The 23,892-nt window shown below is 40.0% G+C and overlaps 1 protein-coding gene across 3 annotated transcripts in view; it reads left to right on the top strand.

The window, feature by feature from the left end:
* EGF (epidermal growth factor) overlaps nucleotides 1-17,609 on the top strand; it is a 100,899-nt gene extending 83,290 nt beyond the window's left edge. For 2 of the 3 annotated variants that reach the window (XM_021684487.1, XM_021684486.1), the window contains 7 exons: nucleotides 3,434-3,556; nucleotides 4,917-5,061; nucleotides 9,994-10,158; nucleotides 11,371-11,488; nucleotides 14,570-14,647; nucleotide 15,455; nucleotides 17,042-17,609. In XM_021684487.1, the coding sequence (XP_021540162.1) occupies nucleotides 3,434-3,556; nucleotides 4,917-5,061; nucleotides 9,994-10,158; nucleotides 11,371-11,488; nucleotides 14,570-14,647; nucleotide 15,455; nucleotides 17,042-17,283 (872 nt within the window). In that variant the 3' untranslated portion in view covers nucleotides 17,284-17,609. The remainder of the gene's footprint in view (nucleotides 1-3,433; nucleotides 3,557-4,916; nucleotides 5,062-9,993; nucleotides 10,159-11,370; nucleotides 11,489-14,569; nucleotides 14,648-15,454; nucleotides 15,456-17,041) is intronic. The other variant, XM_021684488.1, reaches the window with a different exon arrangement.
* The last annotated feature ends 6,283 nt before the right edge of the window (nucleotides 17,610-23,892 follow it).

Here is a 23,892-nt window from a genome sequence, read left to right as displayed (position 1 = left end):
AGGATTGGGAAACACTGTGGGTGTGGTGGGTCGAGAAAAGACAGGCTATAATTTAAGTGCCATACATGTTAAGACTAAAAGAGAAGTTGCGTGACCTGTTCAAACTGACATATCTCAATTCTGGATGAACAGTCAGGGTTGTGCCCTTGTGTTAGGATGGGACTAGTCAGCTTCAAGACCCTGCAGAGGTGGCGGGCCCCTCTGCTTTCCAAATTCTTTCTCTCGCATTTGAGTGACGCCAGTGCCTCATCAATACTCCACACCTCGAGCCATCATGGGGTTCGGGGGGGAGTCCTACAGCATTTTCGTTATCCTTGGATTTTGCAGGTGAGCCATGGTGAACTGCAGAGCTGATCTGATGGAGGCTTGTTGGAAGTCCCTGCTCTGTGCATAAAGGAAAGGGGGAGTGGTTCTGTGAAAGGGCTCATCGGGCGGCTCTTGAGGAGTGTCAGTAGATCGGAGATTCAAGACACTGACATTTAGATACAAGTAAAGAGTGATTAAGACCTCTTTCATAATCACCGTCCTCTGCCAAGGTCTGGGTGTGGCTTCTGGGTTGGGAGCTCACTCAGTGGATGTCTCGTACCCTGCCAGGTGTCAGTAACATAGTAGCACCCCCCAAGTGGGGACCTGCCTGAAGTCATCCTAGCCCAGTGAAGTGCTTACCGGGAGTTTAACAGGGCTTTCACATGTCTCTTCCAGTATTTTCTTTGCCTTCTGAAAACATACAAATCTTTTCACAGTAAGGGGCAGATGACCTGATAAGAAACTGAAATGATACTGCTTTCTCCCACATGCTGAGCTTAAAGATGAAACATCAGTCATGACTCCCAAGTTTTTTTTGGATCTGGCTGGTTTAAATCAGACCTTTATCAGATTAGTTTTGTGGAGTCCACAGTCCCTTGTAAATACTCTTTTCAGCACATAGTTGGCTGTCAGTTAGGAAAATGTTACTGCTCTAATTAATTAGGCTCATAGATAATTTAGACAAGCAGGCTTTCTATTTAATTTACTTTGAAGAGAAAAGAAGGCATACTTTTTGGATGTTTAAACTTATTAAACTCTGTTTCTCTGTTACTAACCTACCTCCTTCCAGTAGTGAACATGCAAAAGGGTATCACGGCCCAGCGTACCTGGTTGGCGTGGAGTCCTCACGCCACATGGAAGAATGGGCTTATTCCTGTTTCTCTCTCCCTGCCTTTCTTCCTCTCTGTCTCCCTTTCCCTCTTCCTCTCCCACTATCTCTGCTTCTCTTTCCTGCTCTCCTTCTTTCCTTCCTCCTTCCAGATATATGTAGCTATAGTGCTTTAAACCATGCTTGGAACATAATAAATGCCACACAAAAATAATAAGTTATTCTTATTCTTAGGAGTGGTTGTATTTCTTGGCTGAAAGTATATCTTTGTTCTTGCTTCTTGGAAAAGCTCTCTCTGACTCTCAAGGTTCATTGAGATTATAGAAATTATAGAGATATAGAGACTATAGAGATTTCATAGAAATTACAACAGAAAGTAAGCAAAAAAAAAAAAAAGACTCAATTTGAGTCATTTGGGATAGCAGCAGTTCAATGTGACAAATAGTTATTTGGCACCTATTAGTGCAAAGACAGTACTCATTAGTGTGAGGAACACCAGAATGATGGAGGTAGTGCTTGCTTGTGAGAAGAGTAGGATCTGAGAGACAGGGAGCTGTGAGAAGTGGTGAAAAGGGGTATGCATTATGAGGGAAGTAAAAACTACAGTGAAAGTTCCCAACTGGAAGAATATCTGTTTGAGGTATTAGGAAAGACTTCATGAAGGAAGTATCACTGTGGATGGACCTTGGAGCATGAGTAAATTTTCATTAGGCAGAAATGGGAAGGAACGGGGAGAATTCCATGCATGAGCATATGACAGGTCTATTTGGGGGCGGAGAATAGCCTACAGGAGCACTAAGTATAGTGTATGTAAACTAGATGGCCTTTCTGCTGTGGTTTGGGGATAGGGGATCTGGTGTCTCTTCCTTTTCTTATAAGAACTTCAATCCTATTGGATTAGGGCCTCACTCATGTGACCTCATTTAACTTTAATTACTTCCTTGAAGGCCCCATTTCTAAATATGGTCACACTGGGGGTTAGAGCTTCAACATAGAGATTTTGGGGGAGATACAATTCAGTTCATAACAGGTGGGTTGGATTACATATGTAGAAGACTAGAAGCTGAGGGTCAGTCATTAGGGTTTTACTTCTCTAGACAAACCCTATCCAGTAGAACTATAATATAAGCTACCTTCATAATTTAAAATTTTCCAATAGCCGCATTACAGAAAGTACAAAGAAACAGGTGAAATTAATTTTTATATTTTATTAAATCCAACATATCCAAGATATTAATATTTTAATATGTAATCAACATAAAAATCATTGAGGTATTTTATATTCTTTCTTATTTTGGTACTAAGTCTTCAAAATCTGGTAGATGTTTTACACTTGCAGCATATGTCAGTGTAGACGAGCTGCAGTTCAGGTGCTCACACACACACACATGGTGATGGCTGCCATATTGGGCAGCTCAACTCTAGGCAACAGAGAACATTTGAGTCAAGGGGTGCAGTGATGGGAGATGTGCTTTAGGACGTTAATCTGGCACTGGTGTTTAGGAGTAGAGTGGGGGAGATACGGGATGCAGGGAATGTAGTGAGACTGTTCTTCTTATAGTAATGTAAAATTGAGGAGAAGAAGGATTTAAATGTTAGGCTGGTGGTAATTGAGAAAGAACGGGATGACGTAGTTTATATTTATGCAGAAATATTTTATTTGCTATAACATGTATGTCAATGACTGGATGTCTATTTGCAACAGTTAAGAATGAATCTTTCGGATCTGATTTTCTAAATGTTTGTCTAGAGCTAGTTTACCCATCTCCAACCTTCCCACTGAACTGTGTGTTGGGATGTCTCCTTTCCTCCCAAGCACTGGGAAATCATCCAGCCTTATTTCAGGAGTTTAGAACACCTGAATGGGCAGGCAGCTGAGGGATCCAGTTCATCCTTGTGTCCAACATTCATGATCGAACTTTTTATTATTTATTTATTTATTAAGATTTATTTATTTATTTATTTGACAGAGGGAGACACAGTGAGAGAGGGAACACAAGCAGGGGGAGTGGGAGAGGGAGAAGCAGGCTTCCTGCAGAGCAGGGAGCCTGATGCGGGGCTGGATCCCGGGACCCTGGGATCATGACCTGAGCCGAAGGCAGACGCTTAACGACTGAGCCACCCAGGCACCCCCATGATAGAACTTTTTAATCAAAAAAATACAGAGGCTCTGAGAGCATGCAGCATGGCAGAGGTTGAAGATGCTCCCCTCCCAGAATGTTGGCTTTTCCAATAATATAACCCTTTGTCCTCTTCTGCACCTCACTTTTCTCTTCCCTACTCCTTTGTTTCTGGCAGATATTAATGAGTGCCGATTGGGCATACACACTTGTGGGGAGAATGCCACCTGTACAAATACGGAGGGAAACTACACCTGCATGTGCGCCGGCAGCCTGTCTGAACCTGGGCGGATATGCACTGGTAGGTTGGTGGGTGGTCTAGGCCCAAGGAAGGGACTTAATTCTGGAAAATTCTATACCCCAGTGTATTTGCTCTAGAGAGTCTAGAAATCATTCGATTCAACCCGGCTGGTGAGTTTACGTTCCTGATTAGGTGGATGCTAAGCTTGGGAATGTGAAGCAGTCCAAGTTTTCTTAATTTGATAACATCTGGAAGAAATTCTTTTTTTATTATTCACAATTCAGTAAAGGTGGGAATACAGGTGGTTCTCTTTATGCGACTAATGTCTTAATTTGTAATGTTGATTTCTGGGGCTGCTGGAAAAACTTTGCAGGTCAAGGCAGGTCAGGAAGGATGTCTGGACCCTTAGCATTTTGAATCACTTTTAAAGCTTTTAAAATATTACCTTAAAAAATTAGTGTTTCTTGATCTGAATTGGAACTGCAGCTCTTTTTTCTTTCTTTTTGCATGTTAACGGTTGACTTCTGCTTCCTTGAGGCTCTCCCCAAATGGCAATATCTTCTCACCACCTGTACCCCAGAAGGGGAGCTGGCTTCACCCAGACCCTGGAAACCAGGATCGGGGGCTCTTTTGCCACCACCTCCCAGCTGTTTACCTGTTTCAGCTCTGCAAGCAGGAAACATCTTAAGAAGGGAAATTTCCGCACTTATTTGGGTGTCTTTTTTTAACACATTATTTTTCTCAGATAATTTGCTCTTCCTATAGTATTGAAAGACTGCTAATATTTATATAGTCAGCTACACACCCTAATGTTTTCCTTTTAATGAGCAGAGAACTATTCAATAAAAGGGACTTTACCACTTTGACATTCCCTCTGTTATGGTAACATTTCTTTTCTGTCAGATTTGCTAGTCTTGTCTTTGAGGGCTCCCCTGATATTTACATCATTTTTAGAAGAAAAACATTATATGGGAGAAATTTTTGAGGCTTCCAGGATACTGGGGGTAAGGGGCTGTATATTGGTGGGTAGTTTATAAACCATAAAGAGAGATTTTGTTCAGTGAGACCCTCTTAAAGCTAGCTGTCACTTCACATCATTGGTGGGTGTTTGTGGATGACAGATGGCTTTCATAATGAGACCAGTGACTCAGGATTCATGCAGTAATTTAGAATTGACCATTCTCTTACTTGCCTCCAGTATGATTTATGTCAGACAATACTGAAGCTAAAGAAAGAATGGCTGGCTTCATGGTGAATGACATGAAGTCTGGTTAGGAAAGTGAAAACTAGAGTTGCTTCTGAGTTCCTGTCACTAAAAGACACTAGATCACAAATTGTTCACAGAGACTAGTTCCGGATATTGACCCCTGAAAGGCCTAATCACTTCAGAAAGTAAAAGTAATGTCTTTGATTCTTGTAGACTCTACGTCTCCTTCTCATCTCATGGAGGATGGCCACCCTTCTGTGAGAAATGGTTACCGGGAATGCCCCTCATCCTATGACGGCTATTGCCTCTATAACGGTGTGTGTATGTACATCGAAGCAGTTGACAGATATGCATGCAAGTAAGTCAAGCTGTCCTTGGGATGGCACAGAGATATGAGACTGCAGTCCATACCTTTTAGCTAATTCATAAAATTCGTTTCAAGGAGTTTTTTCTGTAATTCGGTTTTTGCTAGGGAAAAGCATATAAACACACACATATAAATTGTGTGTGTGTGTACGTACGTCCTGCACCCTCCCTGCATACCATCCCCCAGCCCCCAAGCTGCCAATGGTAAATATACATTTAAAGAATTGGTGATTTTCCCTTTTACTTCACTTGATGTCACTACTGGTACAATCTGGGGCCTAAACCTCTTGTTCTGGCTGAAAAACTTAGGTTTGTGAAAGAATTCCTTAAAACTTTATTTTCTGCCTCGTATGTGGAGAACATCTACAATATATTTCTGAATTTACAAAAGTGTTATATATACACACTGGACTTCTTACCTTCAATTTTCAAAACTAGAAAAAAAATTATTTTTCTTCAGTTTCTAGTAGTTGGTGTTTACATTTCTGTTACTTAGTAACAATTGCTGGAAGCAGTCCCTGCTTCTCTTTGTTCCTTTTTTGTCCCCGTGATGGTTTCACAGTGTGCACAGTCAACTGAAAAGTAGGTTTAGGGTGACCTGAAATTATAGGTCCTCCCACTGTACTTACTCAGAAAACATTTCCCCTGCGGCAATATCTAGTTCTGCATCAGATTTTACTTTTAGTGGATTTTGTATTTTCAGGTCAATCAGAGGAAACTGATAGGTCCTGAAAAATAAATAGGCCCCCCGTGGCTAGACTCCTGACTCATTGATAATTTCTCCATGCCTGAGGAAGGAGTGATAAAATATTCTGATCCTCAGGAATAGATGCTATAAGCTTAAAGGGTTTTATTATTTTATGAATAATAATCAGCAGAAACATAGTCTAAATTGTTAGAAGAGCAAGTTATATTCTGTGACAAAGTGAATGGCCTTGCATTATAAATCATGTCAGCTGGACAAAAGTAATGAAAAATGCTCGTGAATATTAGTGAAAATGACTCAATTCTCATAGAATTCTACCCTCATGTTCGTATTTGCATGCTGTAATTTTCTAACCTAAGATAAGTCCAATCTTCACAATAGTTATCCCTGATTTTGATAAAAAGAATCAATTTTTTTTCTTGTTCATGGTTCCTAATTATCCTAAATAATGAAATTGTGAAGATAAATGTCCTACTTTATTAGATCATGGTTTGTTTTTCTCGATGATACTTTAACTTAGATTATAAGAGACATTACAGTAATGTGAAGGGTACTTCACAATTACGAATTGCATTTAGTACATTATTTTCATTTGACCTGATAGCATCAATTCATTAAATGATTTATGAACTCTTTAGTACGCTGCTTTTCTTTCTGTCATTAAATCCTGATGAAAATATCTTATTCCCTGATAATGTTTTAAACATGAGTTGCTACAAAATGACGATTAAACTAGAGATAACATTCACATTTAAGGACCTTTAATCAAAAGCAGTATTTAAAATATCACCCAGAGGTCCCACTAATCTAGATTGTAACTTTGTTTTTGAATTCTACATTTAATAAAAATGTGGTTTAATCAGACATCCAACCCTTTCCTCCTTTTGTCTCGATGACTTCACCTTGTATTTTTAAAATTCTATAATAACACATCTCTAGGAGTGCTCACCACTCTAACTTTTATTAGAAACACTTCATCAGCATCATTCTGCAGAGTGTTCTTAAGACCATGAGAAGGTTTATAAAGGGCTGTTCTTTCCTTGCTCGAAAGCAATGGGAGCTCCCCTTAGATACAGAGAGCCCCTGGCTGCCTGGGGTGCAGAGGATGTGAGAACTGAAGTCTCTGTGCCTCATGTCTTCCTCAAAGGCTCCCTGGTCTGGAGAATCTCAGAAGACCAAGCCTCCTGAGCTAAGAGGAGGTCCTCATTCATTCTGGTTTGGCTTTGAACCAACCCACATGCTTCTGGCCAGGTCTTCTTTAGACCAAGCTGCCCCAACACCAGTGCTGTGAAATGTCTCATGAAAAAAGAGTTGTGTGGTCAAATCAGTCTGAGAAATGCTACATACTCTAGCCCTCAGTTCTTTTTTTTTTTTTAAAGATTTTATTTATTTATTTGACAGAGAGAGACACAGTGAGAGAGGGAACACAAGCAGGGGGAGTGGGAGAGGGAGAAGCAGGCTTCCCGCTGAGCAGGGAGCCCGATGTGGGGCTCGATCCCAGGACCCTGGGATCATGACCTGAGCCGAAGGCAGACGCTTAATGACTGAGCCACCCAGGCGCCCGAGCCCTCAGTTCTTGATCATAGTACACCACGATGTGAAAAGTCTTGTTGACCTTTCTTCAGTCCAGAATTTCTTGAAATTATTTGACCAAATAAACTCAGATTTGAATAATTTATCTGAATAAGTAAACCCAGAAATCTTTTGCTTGGTTTAACAGAACTAATTAATAACCCAAAGAACTAGTAGTGGGGGACCCATCCATGTGAAATGCTGGCCAACTGCTTTGGGCCATATATGGCTCAGGGAGGCCCCAATATGACAGCTTGCCTTTGCTCCCCAGGACTCTTGCCCATGTGATTGGCATATTCCTTGAGACCCCAAAGTCTCTGAGATTAACACCCAACAGTTTAAAAGTGCTGCTAGGCATTGGTAATAAATGACTATAACCAAAGATAGTTAGAATTAAAACAGTATCCAGGAAAGCCTGGAATAACGTGATGGTCCTTTGTACTTCCTACACTTAGATCCTATCACCTCTTTCATGATCCGTTCTAGAAGAATAGCTTTTCAGGGGTGCATAGAGCATAAAACCCTTTTAGGAAGTAGCCCAATGTAGCAGAGAGAACACAGGCTTTGAAATCAGAAAACCATTTGGATCAAACCTGTCATTCACTGGCTAAAAGCAAAAAGACAAAAACTAACAAGTATTGGCAAGGATGTTGAGAAAAAGGAGCCCTCATACACTGTTGGTGGAAATATAAATTGGTACAGCCACTGTGGAAAACTGTATGGAATTTCCTCAAAAAATTAAAAATAGAAATACCATATGATCCAATAATTCTATTGGGTATTTACCCAAAGAAAAGGAAAACACTAATTCAAAAAGATATGTGCATCCCTATGTTTATTGCAGAATCATTTACAATAGCCTAGGTGTAGAAGCAACTGAAGTGTCCATTGATACATGAATGGATAAGGAAGTGGGGGGGGGGGGGGGGGGGGGGGGGGTGTGTGTGAGATGGAATATTATGCAGCCACAAAAAGGATGAGATGTGCCATTTGAGATAACATGGATGGACCTAGAATATATTAGGATAAGTGAAATAAGTCAGACTGAGAAAGACAAATACCATATAATTTCACTTCTATATGGAAGCTTAAAAAATGAATAAACAAACAAGAGGCAGAATCAGACCTGTAAATACAGAGAACAAACTGATGGCTACCAGAGCAGTGGGGGTGGGGGGATGGGCAAAATGGGTGAAAGGGAGTGGGAGATACAGGCTTCCAGTTTTGGAATGAATAAGTCACGGGAATAAAGGCACAGCATAAGGGGTATAGTCAGTGATATTGTAATAGTGATATATGGGGACAGATGGCAGCTACACTTGTGGTGAGCAGAGCATAATGTATAAACTTGTCAAATTGTTACATTGTACTCCTGAAACTAATGTAACACTGTGTGTCAGCTATATTCAACCAACCAACCAACCAACCAACCAACAAAATCCCTGCCATTCACCAGCTGTATGACCTGGTACAAATTACTTAACTGCTTTGAGCCTCACTTTTCTCACCTGTAAAATGGGAATCTGCTCTTGAAAGTAAAATGCGTAAAAGTGCCTCGCACAGTGTCAGTCAGATACATAGCGTGCTTAAATGCTAGTTTCATTCTTCTTCTCTCTTAAAGTGACTTTCCAATGCTCTTACGACCATCTCAAGGTAGAACTGGGACTAGGATCTAGATCTTCTGCAGCTTCATCTCATGCTCTTTCCGGGCTGTCTCTTCCCACCGGGAGGACCAGTATCAATTCCCTGGGCATTCATTCCTTCAGGTCCTTTTGGAATGAGGTGTGGATAGATAGCTGACCCAGCGCTGAGCGGGGAGGAAATTCCTAACAAGTGAGCAGCTCAAAATGCTTAATAAATTATTTTTGAAGTTTATGCTCCTGTGAAGAGTAGAATACAATTGTACCCAAGATCCCGTGATTTCTGGAAGTATACATTCCCAGTAGATGGCAGCATTGTTTCATTTACTTTTATCTACGTGTTTGCAGCGTGTGGTGGTGGCTGGTAATGCTAGTTAGGGGTTTCACTAACGAAACACCATGAAAGCCCCTTTTCTTCCATTTAGTTTTTTCTCCCTTGAGGAAAGTACACAAACGTTCACGTGTCGCCACTGAGACCTTTTCTCTTGGGCCAGTGGTGATTTTTTATTTCCTTGGCTAACAAGGCTGTACTTCCTGTTCAGAGACTACACGCACACTTTTATAAGCCTGGTCTCCAGTGAAGGACTCTGCCTTCAAATTCTTCCTTCCTTTGACCTATACTCTCTGCAATGTGGCCAAACATTTGTTCAAAAACTCTCTTGGCTCTTAGGGCAGAGTTGCTTTGTGTTGGTCTTAGAGGTAGCTCCTTAGGATTTTAGCCTAACAGAAGCTGATCTTTAATCAATGTTCTGCAGTGCCTTATAGAGGTGGTATGCAAATAATCCCTCATCAATCCCAGGGCAAACAGACCACAGGGGGAAGTCCATGCTGCATTAACTTGTAAATCAGAGTGTTCTCAACTGACCCCTGATGGATTTTCCATATGCTTCTCAAGAGCGGAGTCTGGAAATGCAGAGGGTGAAAGACAGCCGGATATCGAATCTGAAAATATATAAGTGGTTTTTGGCCAGGGCTTAGCGCTGACCTCTGTTGTGTGTTGTTACAGCTGTGTCTTTGGCTACGTGGGGGAGCGATGTCAGCACCGAGACTTGAAATGGGAACTGCGCCACGTTGGCCAGGGGAGGCAGCAGCAAGTCACCGTGGTGACCGTCGGCGTGGTGGGGCTCGTCCTGCTGCTGCTGCTGGGGCTGTGGGGGGCTCACTGCTGCAGGTGACCTTGTCTTTACGTTGGCACTTTCAACCTCCTTCTAGCACCTCCCAAGGGAACGCCTGCCTCCTCGAGATGAACTTTTTCTACACACTTGCCACCTTTGTTTAAAAGGGGCAATAAGAGTAAAAGAAAACAAGAAATGGCTGAGGATTTCACGGCTCTAAAGTATCAGTGGTTTTACAGTCCTTGTCAGTATATCTACATCGTTTATGGGGTTGTTACTGAGCATAATGCATTTTTATATTCCACTTTTTTTTCTCTTAGGCATCACCTGCTTCCCCCCCCACACCCCGCATAGGCTGCATAGTTAATTTTGCGTGGCTGCCTTCCACTCAGTCAATTTCCCGCAAAGTATTAACTTCTGTTCAAGAGAATCAGTACTTTCCTTCACTTGGAAGGTCCTTGGGGTTTGTGTTTTCAGTAATTTCAAGGTAAAATTTAAAAACTGTGGAGCAAAAACATTTAATTAAAAACATTTAACTAAAAAAATAATACTACATTAAGGTGAGGGGATCATTTTCCATTTTCTTGCAAAGGACTTTATCTCCCCCTATCATCAGCGTCGAAAGACGTCGTGTGTACTGTTACAGTTTGGGCTGTACAACATTATTGAGCCATAACACTTTTGGGCAGAAGGGAACTTTGTAGAATTACCTAATTTAACCCTGAATAGCCCATGACCCGCTTAACTAATGGCCCCAGTTCTCTGGGAATTTAGGGAATACCTGTACTACCTTCTGCAGGTGAAAATCCTCCCTTTACTGCCCTTCCCCTCAGGGCATGACGCCATGCCTTCTATAGACTTTGTGCTTTGCGTTTGTGAAACAAATAAGTATTTATAAAGCTAGGTTTGGAGGCAAGAGACCTGTTCTAGTTCCTAGCATGGCAACTCTGAGATAGTATTCTCTTGGGTCCTCAGATGCCTCTCTGTGTGCGTCTGATGCCTTTGAGCAGGAGGGGGCACCAAACTAGCGGGAGGAGCCCAGGCATCTCACAGAACCTTGGAAAAAGTGAAATGTCTGGGAAGTTCTGCAGAAAAGAACGCCTTAGAAAACCTAAAGTTATGCTCCTAGTTTTCTTAATATTTCTTCTCTCTCAGACATTTTAAGTACCTACATTTCAGTAGCAAAAGCAGTTGTGCCTGACCATCACTGAGTGGGCTACTAGTTGTGTTTGGTTTTGAAATTGTCTCACATTTTGGCTTTATTGCAGGACTAAGAAGCTGCCATCAAAAAATTTAAAGAATCCTGATGAAGAGTCGAGCAGAGAAGTTTGCAGTAGCAGGTCTACAGACAGCGAGGCCGGGATGGCCTCTTGTCCCCAGCCCTGGGTAATGTGACCAAAGTACACGAAGCAAGAAATTGACTTCATATGGATCCCAGTTCATTTTTTCTCTTTTTTTTCTATCCTGTAGCTTCTTATGGCTTATGTGAAAAGCCTTTCCCAATTTTTAGGTAGTCTCTTTCAAATTGATGTCTTAAAAGCCCAAGATTATGCTCTACTTCTCTTTCTTTTTTTTTTCCCCTTGTATTTGTTTTTATTTTATTTATTGTGTTTGTTTATTATTTTATTATTTCCCCTTGTGTTTGTTTTTATTTTATTTATTGTGTTTGTTTATTAACTTACTTTATTGAAATGGAGTTGATGCTCTAATTTTCTTAAGATTTCTTTTCTTAAAAAAAAAAAAGATTTCTTTTCTTCACATACATTTTAAATACCAAATTTCAACAGCAAAATAATTGCCAGATGTAGCAAATAAAAATACAGAATGCCTCGTTAAATTCATACTTACAGTGAATGTTTAAATTTAAATTCAAATTTAGCTACGTGTCTTGTATTTTATCTGGCAAACCTATACATTTTCCAAAAAGCACAGAGATTGGGAAGTTCAAAATGCTTCATAAATTACCCACTTCAGTAACTGATCTTGAAACCATATAGGGCAAGCTTGGGCTAGCCTAAGCTCCCTTGAAACTGTTGGAATTTCCATTTCCAGGCACCTGTCAGTGACAACTTGAGTAGTTCAATGTGTACTGCTGGTATTATGTGTGGCATGAATTGCAGAAGAGGCTGGAATATATGGCAGGTCCATGGGGGATTGAAACCTGTGGGTAAATAGGGAAAAGTTTATCAGGGAGATGTTTTGGAGGAGTAGAGGCAACATTTCTCTCCTTCCCGACCACGTCCCCATCCCCCGCCTCCACTCACTGTGCTTTCCCAGAGAGGAGCTTCCTTGTGGCCATGCTTCTACTGAATCGGGGATCGCCGATCCTGCCTCTTAGAGGCATTCAGTGTATACTTGTTTTCTGGCTGAGACTTAAACTACAAATACTTAAAATACAAAAATCAAATAATAAATGTGAAGTCTAGCCTGACCCTCCTACTAATTGACTGTCTTTTCTAAAAAAAAAAAAAATTTTATTTATTTATTTGTCAAAGAGAGAGAGAGAGAGCACAAGCAGGGGGAGCAGCAGAGGGAGAGGGAGAAGCAGACTCCCCACTGAGCAGGGAGCCCGATGTGGGGCTCCATCCTAGGACCCCGGGATCATGACCTGAGCTGAAGGCAGATGCTTAACCAACTGAGCCACCCAGGCACCCCCTAATTGGCTGTCTTAATCTTCAGCAAGTCACTGAACTCCTGTTTTCCTCTTCAGGACACTGACGGGTTTGGATTAGATGACTTCTGAGATCCCTTCTGTACCTTTGGATTCCATAAGTGTGTGCTCCTGGGTGGACTTACCTACAGAAGGTCCTCAGTTCCTTGAGCCCTCATGACTGGGGACTTCTAAATGACCTATATTGTGCCTGTCGGTCTATATGGTGTCTCATTCAGGTTTTGGGTAGCAAGTTTAATTCATGGTATTGAAATCATGGAAAGGAGGGAGAAACAATCTGTATCTAGTTTAAAAAAAAAAATTAAAATACTTGGCCACTGTCATTAGCAGCTTGTTGGCTCAAAGCTGTGGTAGGAGGCCTCGGGCTGCTGAGCTCCATCCCCCTCACCATCATAACCATCCACCATAATTGTCATTCACACCAGCCACTGCTGCAGATAGCAGTGGGAATGGGAGAGAGCCGAGCATCTGAACTAGCTGGAGAAGCAGCAGAACCGAATCTGGTTCCATCAGCTGTCTCCCCACCTCAGCCCAGAATTCTAGGACCTCTGTTTTTCTGGCAGAAAAACATGTGGCTGGGAAATTTGCAGTGCAGAGGGCTGGATTTTGACTTTAGTCAGAAATAATGGGTATGTGCCCTGAAACAGTGGGTCGTGTATTGATTTGGCAATATGTTGCTGCAGGGAGACCATTAACGAAGAGAAAGCAGTGAAGGATAATTAGCATTGTGCAAAATAAGAAAATGAAAACACATGTTCATGGGATTCGCCAACATTTCTCTCCCTAATTGACTCCAGTCGTTATTCTTCCTACACTTTTCTCAAAGAGAAATACGAGCAGGGAGGTGGTTGTTTTTTTTTTTTTTTTTTTTCCCCTATTCCCTTTTCCTTATTGTATTTCTGAGTTATGGGCTCCTCCTGTGGAGGCCCCATTTCTGAACCAACAGAGAGCATGATCAGCTAAAATCTTGGGGCAGTCCCTCTGCTGGGTTACTGATTGGTGAGGGAGGACTTTGCAAATTGCACTCTTTGTCCTAGGGCATGAGATAACTTACAGCATTGATCTATTCTTTTTTTCATTGATCTATTTTAGTATCAAATCTATCTAGTGTGAATGTGGGCCAGTGGACCCTGGTCAGCCTGCATGGCAAGTGCCCAATCAACTGTGGGTAATATAATAAGGACAAAAATAATTTTTTTTTTTGACCAAAGAGAAATGCTGAATCATTCTGGGCCTGCCTTTTAGAATTCTTGTACCCAATGTGTTCGACTATGAAAAAGCATTTGGTGGATCCCTGAAAAATAGTAGTTCTCCTATTAGTTATTATTACCCATTAATGACCCCAAATTACTCAGAACTTGGTAGCATGTTTAAATGAATTTTATTAACTAGACACACACACACACATATTTGAAAAATTGGAGCACATACATATATATTAGATCTTATTTGTCTGGTCTTTGGGCAATGCTTAGAACACTTAGGGATTCTTGGATTGCTTAAAGTGAAATAGTGCGATCCTTCGGATCCATGACCCAACATTTGGGATTCCAGAATTAGACTGGATTCTTCAGTAAAGGTCCTGGTAGTGCCTAGTTGCCTTAATCGACATAAGGCTCCTAACTGAAAACTGAATCTTTCATTAGCAAGAGAAAGAAATTTGCCAGGGCCTTTCAGCTTTTACCTTCCATACGATGAACATAATGAAGCCATAGAGTTTGGTTTCATGTATGTTGAGATAATTGATGAATTATGGCAATGTCCTCTCTCTCCCTCCCTCCCTTTGTTCTCTGTAGTTTGTGGTGCTAAAGGAACACCCAAATCTCAGGAATGGAAGTCAACCTGTGGCCCTCAAGGATGGTGAGCCAGCAGATGTCAGCCAGTTCTCCTCTCCGGAGCCAGGTGAGTGGCTATCTTTACCTGGATCCTGAATGTTTTCCCGAGTGGGAAAGTCTCATGGAAGCACAGACACAATAGTTAAACCATGTATAAGCTGTGTGAGCAGCTGGGCTGTATTGAAATGCCAGAGAGCCTTAGAGAACTGTATTTGGATTGGATTCTTATCTTGCATGAGGTTACCATGTTCACTCAAAACTCTGGTCACATACCAGTCTGCTGGATCACTTTGAGCAAGCACACAATGAGTGACTCTCTCTTTTGAATTTGGTTGGGTTTTGGGGTCATTCTTGGGGTTTGGGATCTGTACTGGTAGCTGTAGGTATAGATCTGGTGAAATTGTAAATGGCCCTAAGAAAATGTGTTCTGTGTTCTAGTAGGAAGGTTCCTGTGAATTTAAGTTGATCTGGGGGTCCTCCTGGGGATTTGGGAGCGTTCATGTCTTATCAAGGGCTGGCCCTCAGCCAGATGCCTGGTCATCTGTGAAGTCCATGCAAGCTACTGGAAGAAGGTCCATATAATCAACCTGGGTACTCAGGCTGCTCTGGGACTCAATCTGCGTCAGGTGGAAATGGAATTAGATACCCTTTAACGTAATACTTTTGCCAAGAGTTACATGATGATAAACATCTTGGGCCTGGGGCTCAGATGTCAGTTTTATTTCATAACTCAGAGGACAAGGTTGAGCACGTTTTGAATCATAAGTGGTTAGAAAGTTTCAAAGATGGGGTGCCTGAGTGGCTCAGTCATTAAGTGTCTGCCTTCGGCTCAGGTCATAATCCCAGGGTCCTGGGATCGAGCCCTGTCAGGCTCCCTGCTCGGCGGGAAGCCTGCTTCTCCCTCTCCCACTCCCCCTGCTTGTGTTCCCTCTCTCGCTGTGTCTCTGTCAAATAAATAAATAAAATCTTTTTTTTTTTTTTTAAAGAAAGTTTCAAAGAAACTTGGAACCAACAAAAAACTGTTTCTTGGGATGCCTGGCTGGCTCAGTCGGTTAAGCATCTGCCTTCAGCTCAGGTCATGATCCCAGGGTCCTAGATCAAGTCCCGCATTGGGCTCCCTGCTCGGCGGGAAGGCTGCTTCTCCCTCTCCCACTCCCCCTGCTTGTGTTCCCTCTCTCACTGTCTCTCTCTCTGTCAAATAAATAAATAAAATCTTAAGAAAACAAAAAAAAACCAGTTTCTCTGCTGAGAGGGGCTTCAGCTCTGCTTGTATTTTCTGATGTTTGCCCTTTGTAAATATGCTTGTTACCTTACTCTTCTCTTCAGATTTCCTCAGAGAGAGAACGTAGGATTCTTGTTTTGAAAAGCTCATTCTACATCTGTCTCGTGTGTGCATTGCCATGTAACCCAAATTCAGTAGAACTTTTTTTTCTTTGACAAAGGCCTTGGATATTAAGGTACACTTAAGAATTGAATATTAAAACAGCAATAAATATAGTTTTATATATAAACTGTTCCCAGTGTTGTTACCTTCATAATGAAAACATTCGGCATTTTCAAAAGTTGCTTGGGTTTTGTTGTTAATACTAACATTATTAGAAAGTAATAGAATATCTTATAGTTATATATTAGTTTTTCTTGAAGAGCTAAAAGCACATAATTCTTTGTTACAAAAGTAATTCAATGTAGAGATACATATAATTTTTCCAGTCAATCAGTAGCACAATGATTTGACCAAGGTGTTGTTAAACTCAGAAAATAACTAAGGACTTGGTTAGCTGAGTACACAGGAAAAAATTAGAATATCTCCCTTTTTGCTCACTCTATTACAGTTTGCCTCACTCTCTGTGGGCCATTCATAAAACTGTCTCCCAGTTTGAGTAATCACAACCCCCCAATCATGGCCAGCTGTCTCATTAAGTGCATGAGGTGAAAGTGCACAAAGAGATCTAAAGTAGGGAAAGGGAATGGAGAATGAGATAAAAGATCGAAATTCGCTGAGCCAATTCCTGCTCTGCTCCTGGAAAACCCATTAAAACCCAGGCTGTACTAGTGGTGGATCCATGGAACCATATGCATTGACCTCAGCCAACATGAGTTGGTGCAGGTTAAGTTAGCATCGTGCTACGGCGGAGTACCATGCTAGGGAATAGGCATACAAGTGCATCGAAAACCTGAGCTCTGTTCTCAAGTCTCCCAGAAGGGGAGAGAAGTGCACAGAGAAAGTCAAAGAGGACTGTCAGGTAGCACAGCCTTTGAGTCCTCTCATCCAACCAAGACTAATTTTTGAGAACTTGGGTCCAGACAGTCTGAGAATGGATTCATTCTGTGTCTCATCTTTCAGGCCTATTCGCCAATCACTATTATTAGGGCCTCTCTTGCTGGACATTGTAAATGATGTGGATGCTCAAGTTTCTTTTTCCTTTTGTGTAGGCACACTGCAACGGCCGTCATGGAGAAATGAACCCCAGGTGTATATGGGCACAGAGCAAGGCTGCCGCACTCCACCACCCAGTGACAGAGGCTCTGGTCCCCAGGCAACGAAGCAGAGCTTTTCTCTCCCCTCCTGTGGGGCACAGCCCATTGCTTTGGGGGTTGAGAAGCCACATTCTCTCCTGTCAGCTAACCCTTATTGCAGCAAAGGGCCCCAGAGCCACCACACCAAAAGCAGCTGACTCGGTGAAAACTGGAATTAAAAGGAAGGTCAAAAAGGATAAGCTGTACCAATAGATGGTAATACTCCATTTCAAAAAGTAGAGGGAAGATACAGATTTGGGTTCCACAGTCTCTGCAACTGATCACCCATTCAGGCTCCTGGAGACAAATAGGGAGTCATCCTTTTTCTTCCTTCAAGCAGTCCTGTTGCCGATTTTCAAGTATGAGTAACTGGGAGAATCACTAGGTAACTCATTAGAAATCAAAGCACAGTATTACTTCGTAAGCTGTGTTGTCTTCAATAGTCAATACAGATAGGTACTTTTTTCTCTGCAGCTCCAGAAGAAATTGGGTTAAAGCAGGCAACCACACTGGTTTACTCAGTTATAAGGGAATTCCTTTTATCTGGACAGAACATTTAGCTCAATCTCAGAAAATGATTAGAATATTAAAATTGCTGGTATGATACATTGTGGGCATTTAACCTATCACTGGTGTGGGCCATGCTGGTAATTTCACAGAATGAATTTTGATAAATTAACCAAAAAATGTATTAACTTAGAACCTGATTTCCTCAGAATTCGTTGCCTTATTTTTTCTATTTTAAAATCTTTGAATGAAAACATTTTATTGTAAAAAAATTACCCAGGAGACATCAGTGTTTCTCAAGCATTACTATCCCTTCCCCACGGAATTTTTTTTTAATGAAAAAAATGGTAAATTTTCCTTTCATGTGTTGGCACAGAATTTTTACTTACTTTCAAATATGAGACTGGAAGCAAATTTCCAGGTTTGTTTTCATTTTGAATAATCGATCTCTTCTAATTATTTAAATAAAATCACCATAAAACAAACATTTTCTTGTATTCCTGGTTAAGGAAGAAATTATAGTTCAAGGAATATTAGATTTGAATGAAAGTGATTTGCCAAAGTGATTGTCAAAGCTTCCTATTGTTACATTTCTAAAAATAATTTTGAAATCTATTGTTGTAACTTTATAAAGTAAAACTTCCTAAGGTGTTCTAATTAAATCTTATTCTTGTAGCTAAGATGTTGTTACTACAAATTATACAACCTAATACAGTAAGTGTAGACTGTTTGGGCCTTTGGATTATTCAGTTTATGCATCAGCTAGTCCCTTTGCTTATCTTTTCTTGCATTTTTCTTCAACTCAGACTTTGGTTAGACCAGAAGTCAGCATAAAAAGGAGTTGAAGCACATCTCTTCAAGTAGATGCTTGGAAATTTTGGTAAAGATTTAGTGGTGAGGAGGATAACTTATTTAATTATTCAGTATGACCCCTTTCCCAGATTTATACAAATACAGATTTTTCTGTATTCTATATAAAGTTTTGCTGTGACAGTCGATACCCTGAAGGATCAGAAGACCTATTTTTTTTTCTCAATGAATGGAATGACCTCAGAAAACAATACTCAGAACATTGCCAACTATGGGGAAATTATATTCTGAAGTGTGAATCTTTTTTCTCCTCCCCAAAGTGAGTATTTCTGAAGCTTTCAGGGTGTAGATAATACAATTTTTTAAAATTTTATTACCTCTTTCTTTTAGAATTTCAATGATAATTAAAGAGATGACATGAGACCACAGTAGCTCAGAATGTAACATTATCTTTGAACCAGATAATCCCTTTTCCTTAAAGACTTTCAATGAATCTGATACCTCATAAATTGGGACCATGTTAAATCCCAAACCAGGCTCTAACACTGGCTCCCGGTCAGATTAAAGGAAAACATCCTTAGCGTTCTGTAATCTACAAGTCACCATAAAGAGATAGCTTCCTTTCTTGTGCTTCCACGTTTCTACTAGAAATACCCTCCTTTAAAAGTTTATTTTTAGAAAAGAGCATTTTCATCTGAGATGTTTGATTTGCATTTTTTCCAGACTGAATATTTTTATTTCCTAACTCTCATGGTCTCATTGGGCACAATGCCTGATTGTGATTCTATTTGACTACATGTTGCCTACTACATATAAAATGAGCATTCAGAACTCTTTTCTAGCATCTGATGAAGGCTTAGGACATGGTATTCTTTTAAAACCAGTTCCACATATTAGCCTTGATTTCCAGCTCATGTCCTCTTCATGTGAATAAATGATTATTGTGTAATAATTTGAAAATGTGTTAAAAGCACTAAATAATAAATCCTTAAAAATAATTCTGGGAGAAAAAGAAAATACCTAGTCGTTTTAAGTAGCTGTGACAGGCAAGGTATTGTTATGCTTTGCTTTGTTTTACTTTTTCTTTCTTTTTTTAAGTCTTTAAATGAGAAACCCTAGTTCTATGCATTGTTTCAACCTCAGCTCTTCAAAGTTAGACATGCCTGAGGCAGAGAACCCTTTCCCATTTAGAACTTCATAGGATGTCTATAGCCAGTGGCCATACGCTAGCCACAGCAGAGCTCCATAGGAAAATACGTGCAGACATTTAGTATCATGTTAATCATGGACACATCTGAAACAGAGGCATCTAAATTATAAAACAGGAAAATTTCCTAGCTGGTGGTCAAAATTTTTTTCCCCTCTACAGGGAATATTTGGCCCTTCTGACATGATTCAGTTTCTGATGGGCCAGAAGAAAATTAAGATGTGCTGCACTCAACAATAAGCCTTCAGGATGCATTCTTCTTTTTTTTTTTTTAAGTTTTTATTTTAATTTCAATTAGTTAACATACAGTGTTATGTTAGTTTCAGGTGTACAGCATAGTGATTCAACACTTCCATACAACACCCCGTGCTCATCACAAGTGCCCTCCTAATCCCCATCCCCTATTTCACCCATCCCCTCACCCACCTCCCCTCTGGTAACCATCACTTCGTTCTCTATAGTTAAGAGTCTGCTTCTTAGTCTACCTCTCTTTCTTTTTTTCCCTGTGCTTGTTTGTTTTGTTTCTTAAATTCCACATATGAGAAAAATATGGCATTTGTCTTTCTCTAACTGACTTATTTCACTTAGCATTATACTCTCTAACTCCATCCATGTTGTTACAAATGGTAAGATTTCATTCTTTTTATGGCTGAATAATATTCCATTGTGTATATATATACCGTATCTTCTTTATCCACTCATCAGTTGATGGACAATTGGACTGCTTCCATAGTGTGGCCATTATTAAATAATGCTGCAGTAAACATTAAGGTGCAAGTTTTTGTATTCTTAGGTAAATCCCTAGTAGTGCAATTGCTGGATTGTAGGGTAGTTCTATTTTTAGCTTTTTGAGGACGCTCCATACTATTTTCCACAGTGGCTGCACCAGTGTGCATTCCCACCAACAGTGCACAAGGGTTCCTTTTTCTCCACATCCTGGCCAACACCTGTTGTTTCTTGTGTTACTGATTTTAGCCATTCTGACAGGTGTGAGATGGTATCTCACTGTAGTTTTGATTTGCATTTCCCTGATGGTAAATGATAATGAATATCTTTTCATATGTCTGTTGGCCATCTGTACATCTTTTTTTGGAGAAATGTCTGTTCGTGTCTTCTGCCCAGTTTTTAAAATGGATTATTTGTTTTTGGGATGTTGAGTTTTAGAAGTTCTTTATGTATTTTGGATACTAACCCCTTATCAGATATGTCATTTTCAAATATCTTCTCCCATTCTATAGGTGGCCTTTTAGTTTTGTTGACTGTTTCTTTTGCTGTGCAGACGTTTTTATCTTGATGTAGTCCCAATAGTTTATTTTTGCTGTTGTTTCCCTTGCCTCAGGAGACATATCTAGAAAGAAGTTGCTACAGCCAATGTGAGAGATCTTACTGCCTATGTCTTTTATAAGATTTTAATGGTTTTAGGTCTCACACTTAAGTCTTCTTTTTTTTTTTTTTTAAATTTTATTTATTTATTTGACAGAGAGAGAGAGAGAGACAGTGAGAGAGGGAATATAAGCAGGGGGAGTGGGAGAGGGAGAAGCAGGCTTCCCTCGGAGCAGGGAGCCTGATGCGAGGCTCGATCCCAGGACCCTGGGATCATGACCTGAGCCGAAGGCAGATGCTTAACGACTGAGCCACCCAGGTGCCCACACTTAGGTCTTTAATCCATTTTGAATTTATTTTTATGTATGGTGAAAGAAAGTGGTCCAATTTCATTCTTTTGCATGTTGCTGTCCAGTTTTCCCAACACCATTTGTTGAAGAGTCTGTCTTTTCGGGGCACCTGGGTGGCTCAGTCATTAAGCTCTGCCTTTGGCTCAGGTCATGGTCCCGGGGTCCTGGGATCGAGCCCCGCACTGGGCTCTGTGCTCAGCCGGAGGCCTGCTTCTCCCTCTCCCACTCCCCCTGCTTGTGTTCCCTCTCTCGCTGTGTCTCTCTCTGTCAAATAAATAAATAAAATCTTTAAAAAAAATTAGGAAAAAAAAAAAAAGAAACTGTCTTTTCCTACTGGATATTCTTTCCTGCCTTGTCAAAGATTAATTAACCAAATAGTTGTGGGTTTATTTCCGGGCTGTTCTGTTGATCTATGTGTCTATTTTTGTGCTGGTACCATACTGTTTTGATTACTACAGTTTTGTAATGTAAATTGAAGTCTGGAATTGTGGTGCCTCCAGCTTTGCTTTTCTTTTTCAAGATTGCTTTGGCTATTTGGTGTCTTTTGTGGTTCCATACAAATTTTAGGGTGGTTTGTTCTACCTTTATGAAAAATGCTGTTGGTATTTTGATGGGGGTTGCATTAAATGTATAGATTCCTTTGGGTCGTATAGACATTTTAACAGTATTTTTCTTCCAATCCATGAGCGTGGAATATCTTTCCATTTCTTTGTGTCGTCTTCAGTTCCTTTCATCTTTCATTCAGTGTTTTATAGTTTTAAGAGTACAGGTCTTTTACCTCTTTGGTTGGGTTTATTCCTAAGTATCTTATTATATTTGGTGCAGTTGTAAATGGGACTGTTTTCTTAATTTCTCTTTCTGCTACTTCATTATTAGTGTATAGAAATGCAACAGATTTCTGTACATTGATTTTGTATCCTGTAACTTTACTGACTTCGTTTATCAGTTCTAGCAGGTTTTTGGTGGAGTCTTTCAGGTTTTCTATATAATGTATCATGTCATCTGCAAATAGTGAAAGTTTTACTTCTTCCTTATTGATTTGGATGCCTTTTGTTTCTTTTTGTTGTCTTATTTCCGTGTTTAGGACTTCCAGTACTATGTTGAATAAAAATGGTGAGAGTGGACAGCCTTCTCTTGACCTTAGGGGAGAGGCTCTCAGTTCTTTCCCATTAAGAATGATGTTTTTGGGTTTTTCATATATGGCCTTTATTATGTTGAGGTATGTTCTCTCTAAACCTACTTATTGAGGGCTTTTATATGGATGTTATACTTTGTCAAATGCTTTTTTTTGCATCTATTGAAATGATCATATGGTTCTTATCTTCTCTTATTGATATGATGTGTCACATTGATTGATTTGCAAATATTGAACCACCCTTTCACCAAGGAATAAATCCCACATGATCGTGGTGAATGATTTTTTAAATGTATTGTTGGATTCAGTTTGCTAGTATTTTGTTGAGAATTTTTGTGTCTATATTCATCAGGGATATTGGCCTGTAGTTCTCTTTTTTAGTGATGTCTTTATTTGGTTTTGGTATCAGGGTAATGCTGACCTCATAGAGTGAATTTGGAAGTTTTCCTTCTTTTCTATTTTTTGGAATAGTTTGAGAAGGATAGGTATTAACCCTTCTTTAAATGTTTTGTATATTATGCCTGTGAAGCCATCTGGTCCTGGACTTTTATTTGTTGGGAGTTTTTTTTTTTATTACTGCTTCAATTTCATTGTTGGCAAGTGGTCTGTCCAAATTTTCTTCTTGTTTCTGTTTTGGTAGTTTATATGTTTCTAGGAATTTATCCATTTCTTCTAGCTTGTCGATTTGTTGGTATCTAGTTTTTCCTAATATTCTCTTATAATTGTATTTCTGTGGAGTTGGTTATTATTTCTCTTCTCTCATTTGTGATTTTATTTATTTGAGTCCTTTCTCTTTTTTCTTGATAAGTCTGCCTAGAGGTTTATCAATTTTATTGATGTTTTCAAAGAACCAGCTCCTGGTTTCATTGATCTGCTCTATTGTTTTTTTTTTTTTTAAGTTTCTATATCATTTATTTCTGCTCTAATAGTTATTATTTACTTCCTTCTGCTTGTTTTAGGTTTTGTTTGTGTTCTTTTTCTAGCTTCCTTAGATGTAAGGTTAAGTTGTTTATTTGAGATTCTTCTTGCTTTTTGAGGTAGGCCTGTCTTGCTATAAACTTCCCTCTTAGAGCTGCTTTTTCTGCATCCCAGAGATTTTGTCCGTTGTATTTTCATTGTCATTTGTTTCCATGTGGTTTTGTATTTCTTCTTTTATTTCCTGGGTGACCCATTCATTGTTTAGTAGCATGTTATTTAACTTCCATGTATTTGTGGTCTTCCAGATTTTTTCCTTGTGGTTGACTTCTAGTTTCATAGCCTTGTGGTCAGAAAATATGCATGGAATGACTTCAATCTTCTGAATTTGTTGAGGCTTGTTTTGTGGGCTGATGATATGTGATCTATTCTGGAGAATGTTCCATGTGCACTTGAAAAGAATGTGTATTCTGCTGTTTTAGGATGGAATGTTCTGAATATATCTGTTAAATCCATCTGT

The sequence above is a fragment of the Neomonachus schauinslandi genome, chromosome 2 (assembly GCF_002201575.2).
Source record: "Neomonachus schauinslandi chromosome 2, ASM220157v2, whole genome shotgun sequence".
Taxonomy (NCBI): domain Eukaryota; kingdom Metazoa; phylum Chordata; class Mammalia; order Carnivora; family Phocidae; genus Neomonachus; species Neomonachus schauinslandi.
Note: the sequence above shows the minus strand (reverse complement) of the source record. Positions and strands in the feature narration are given on the sequence as shown.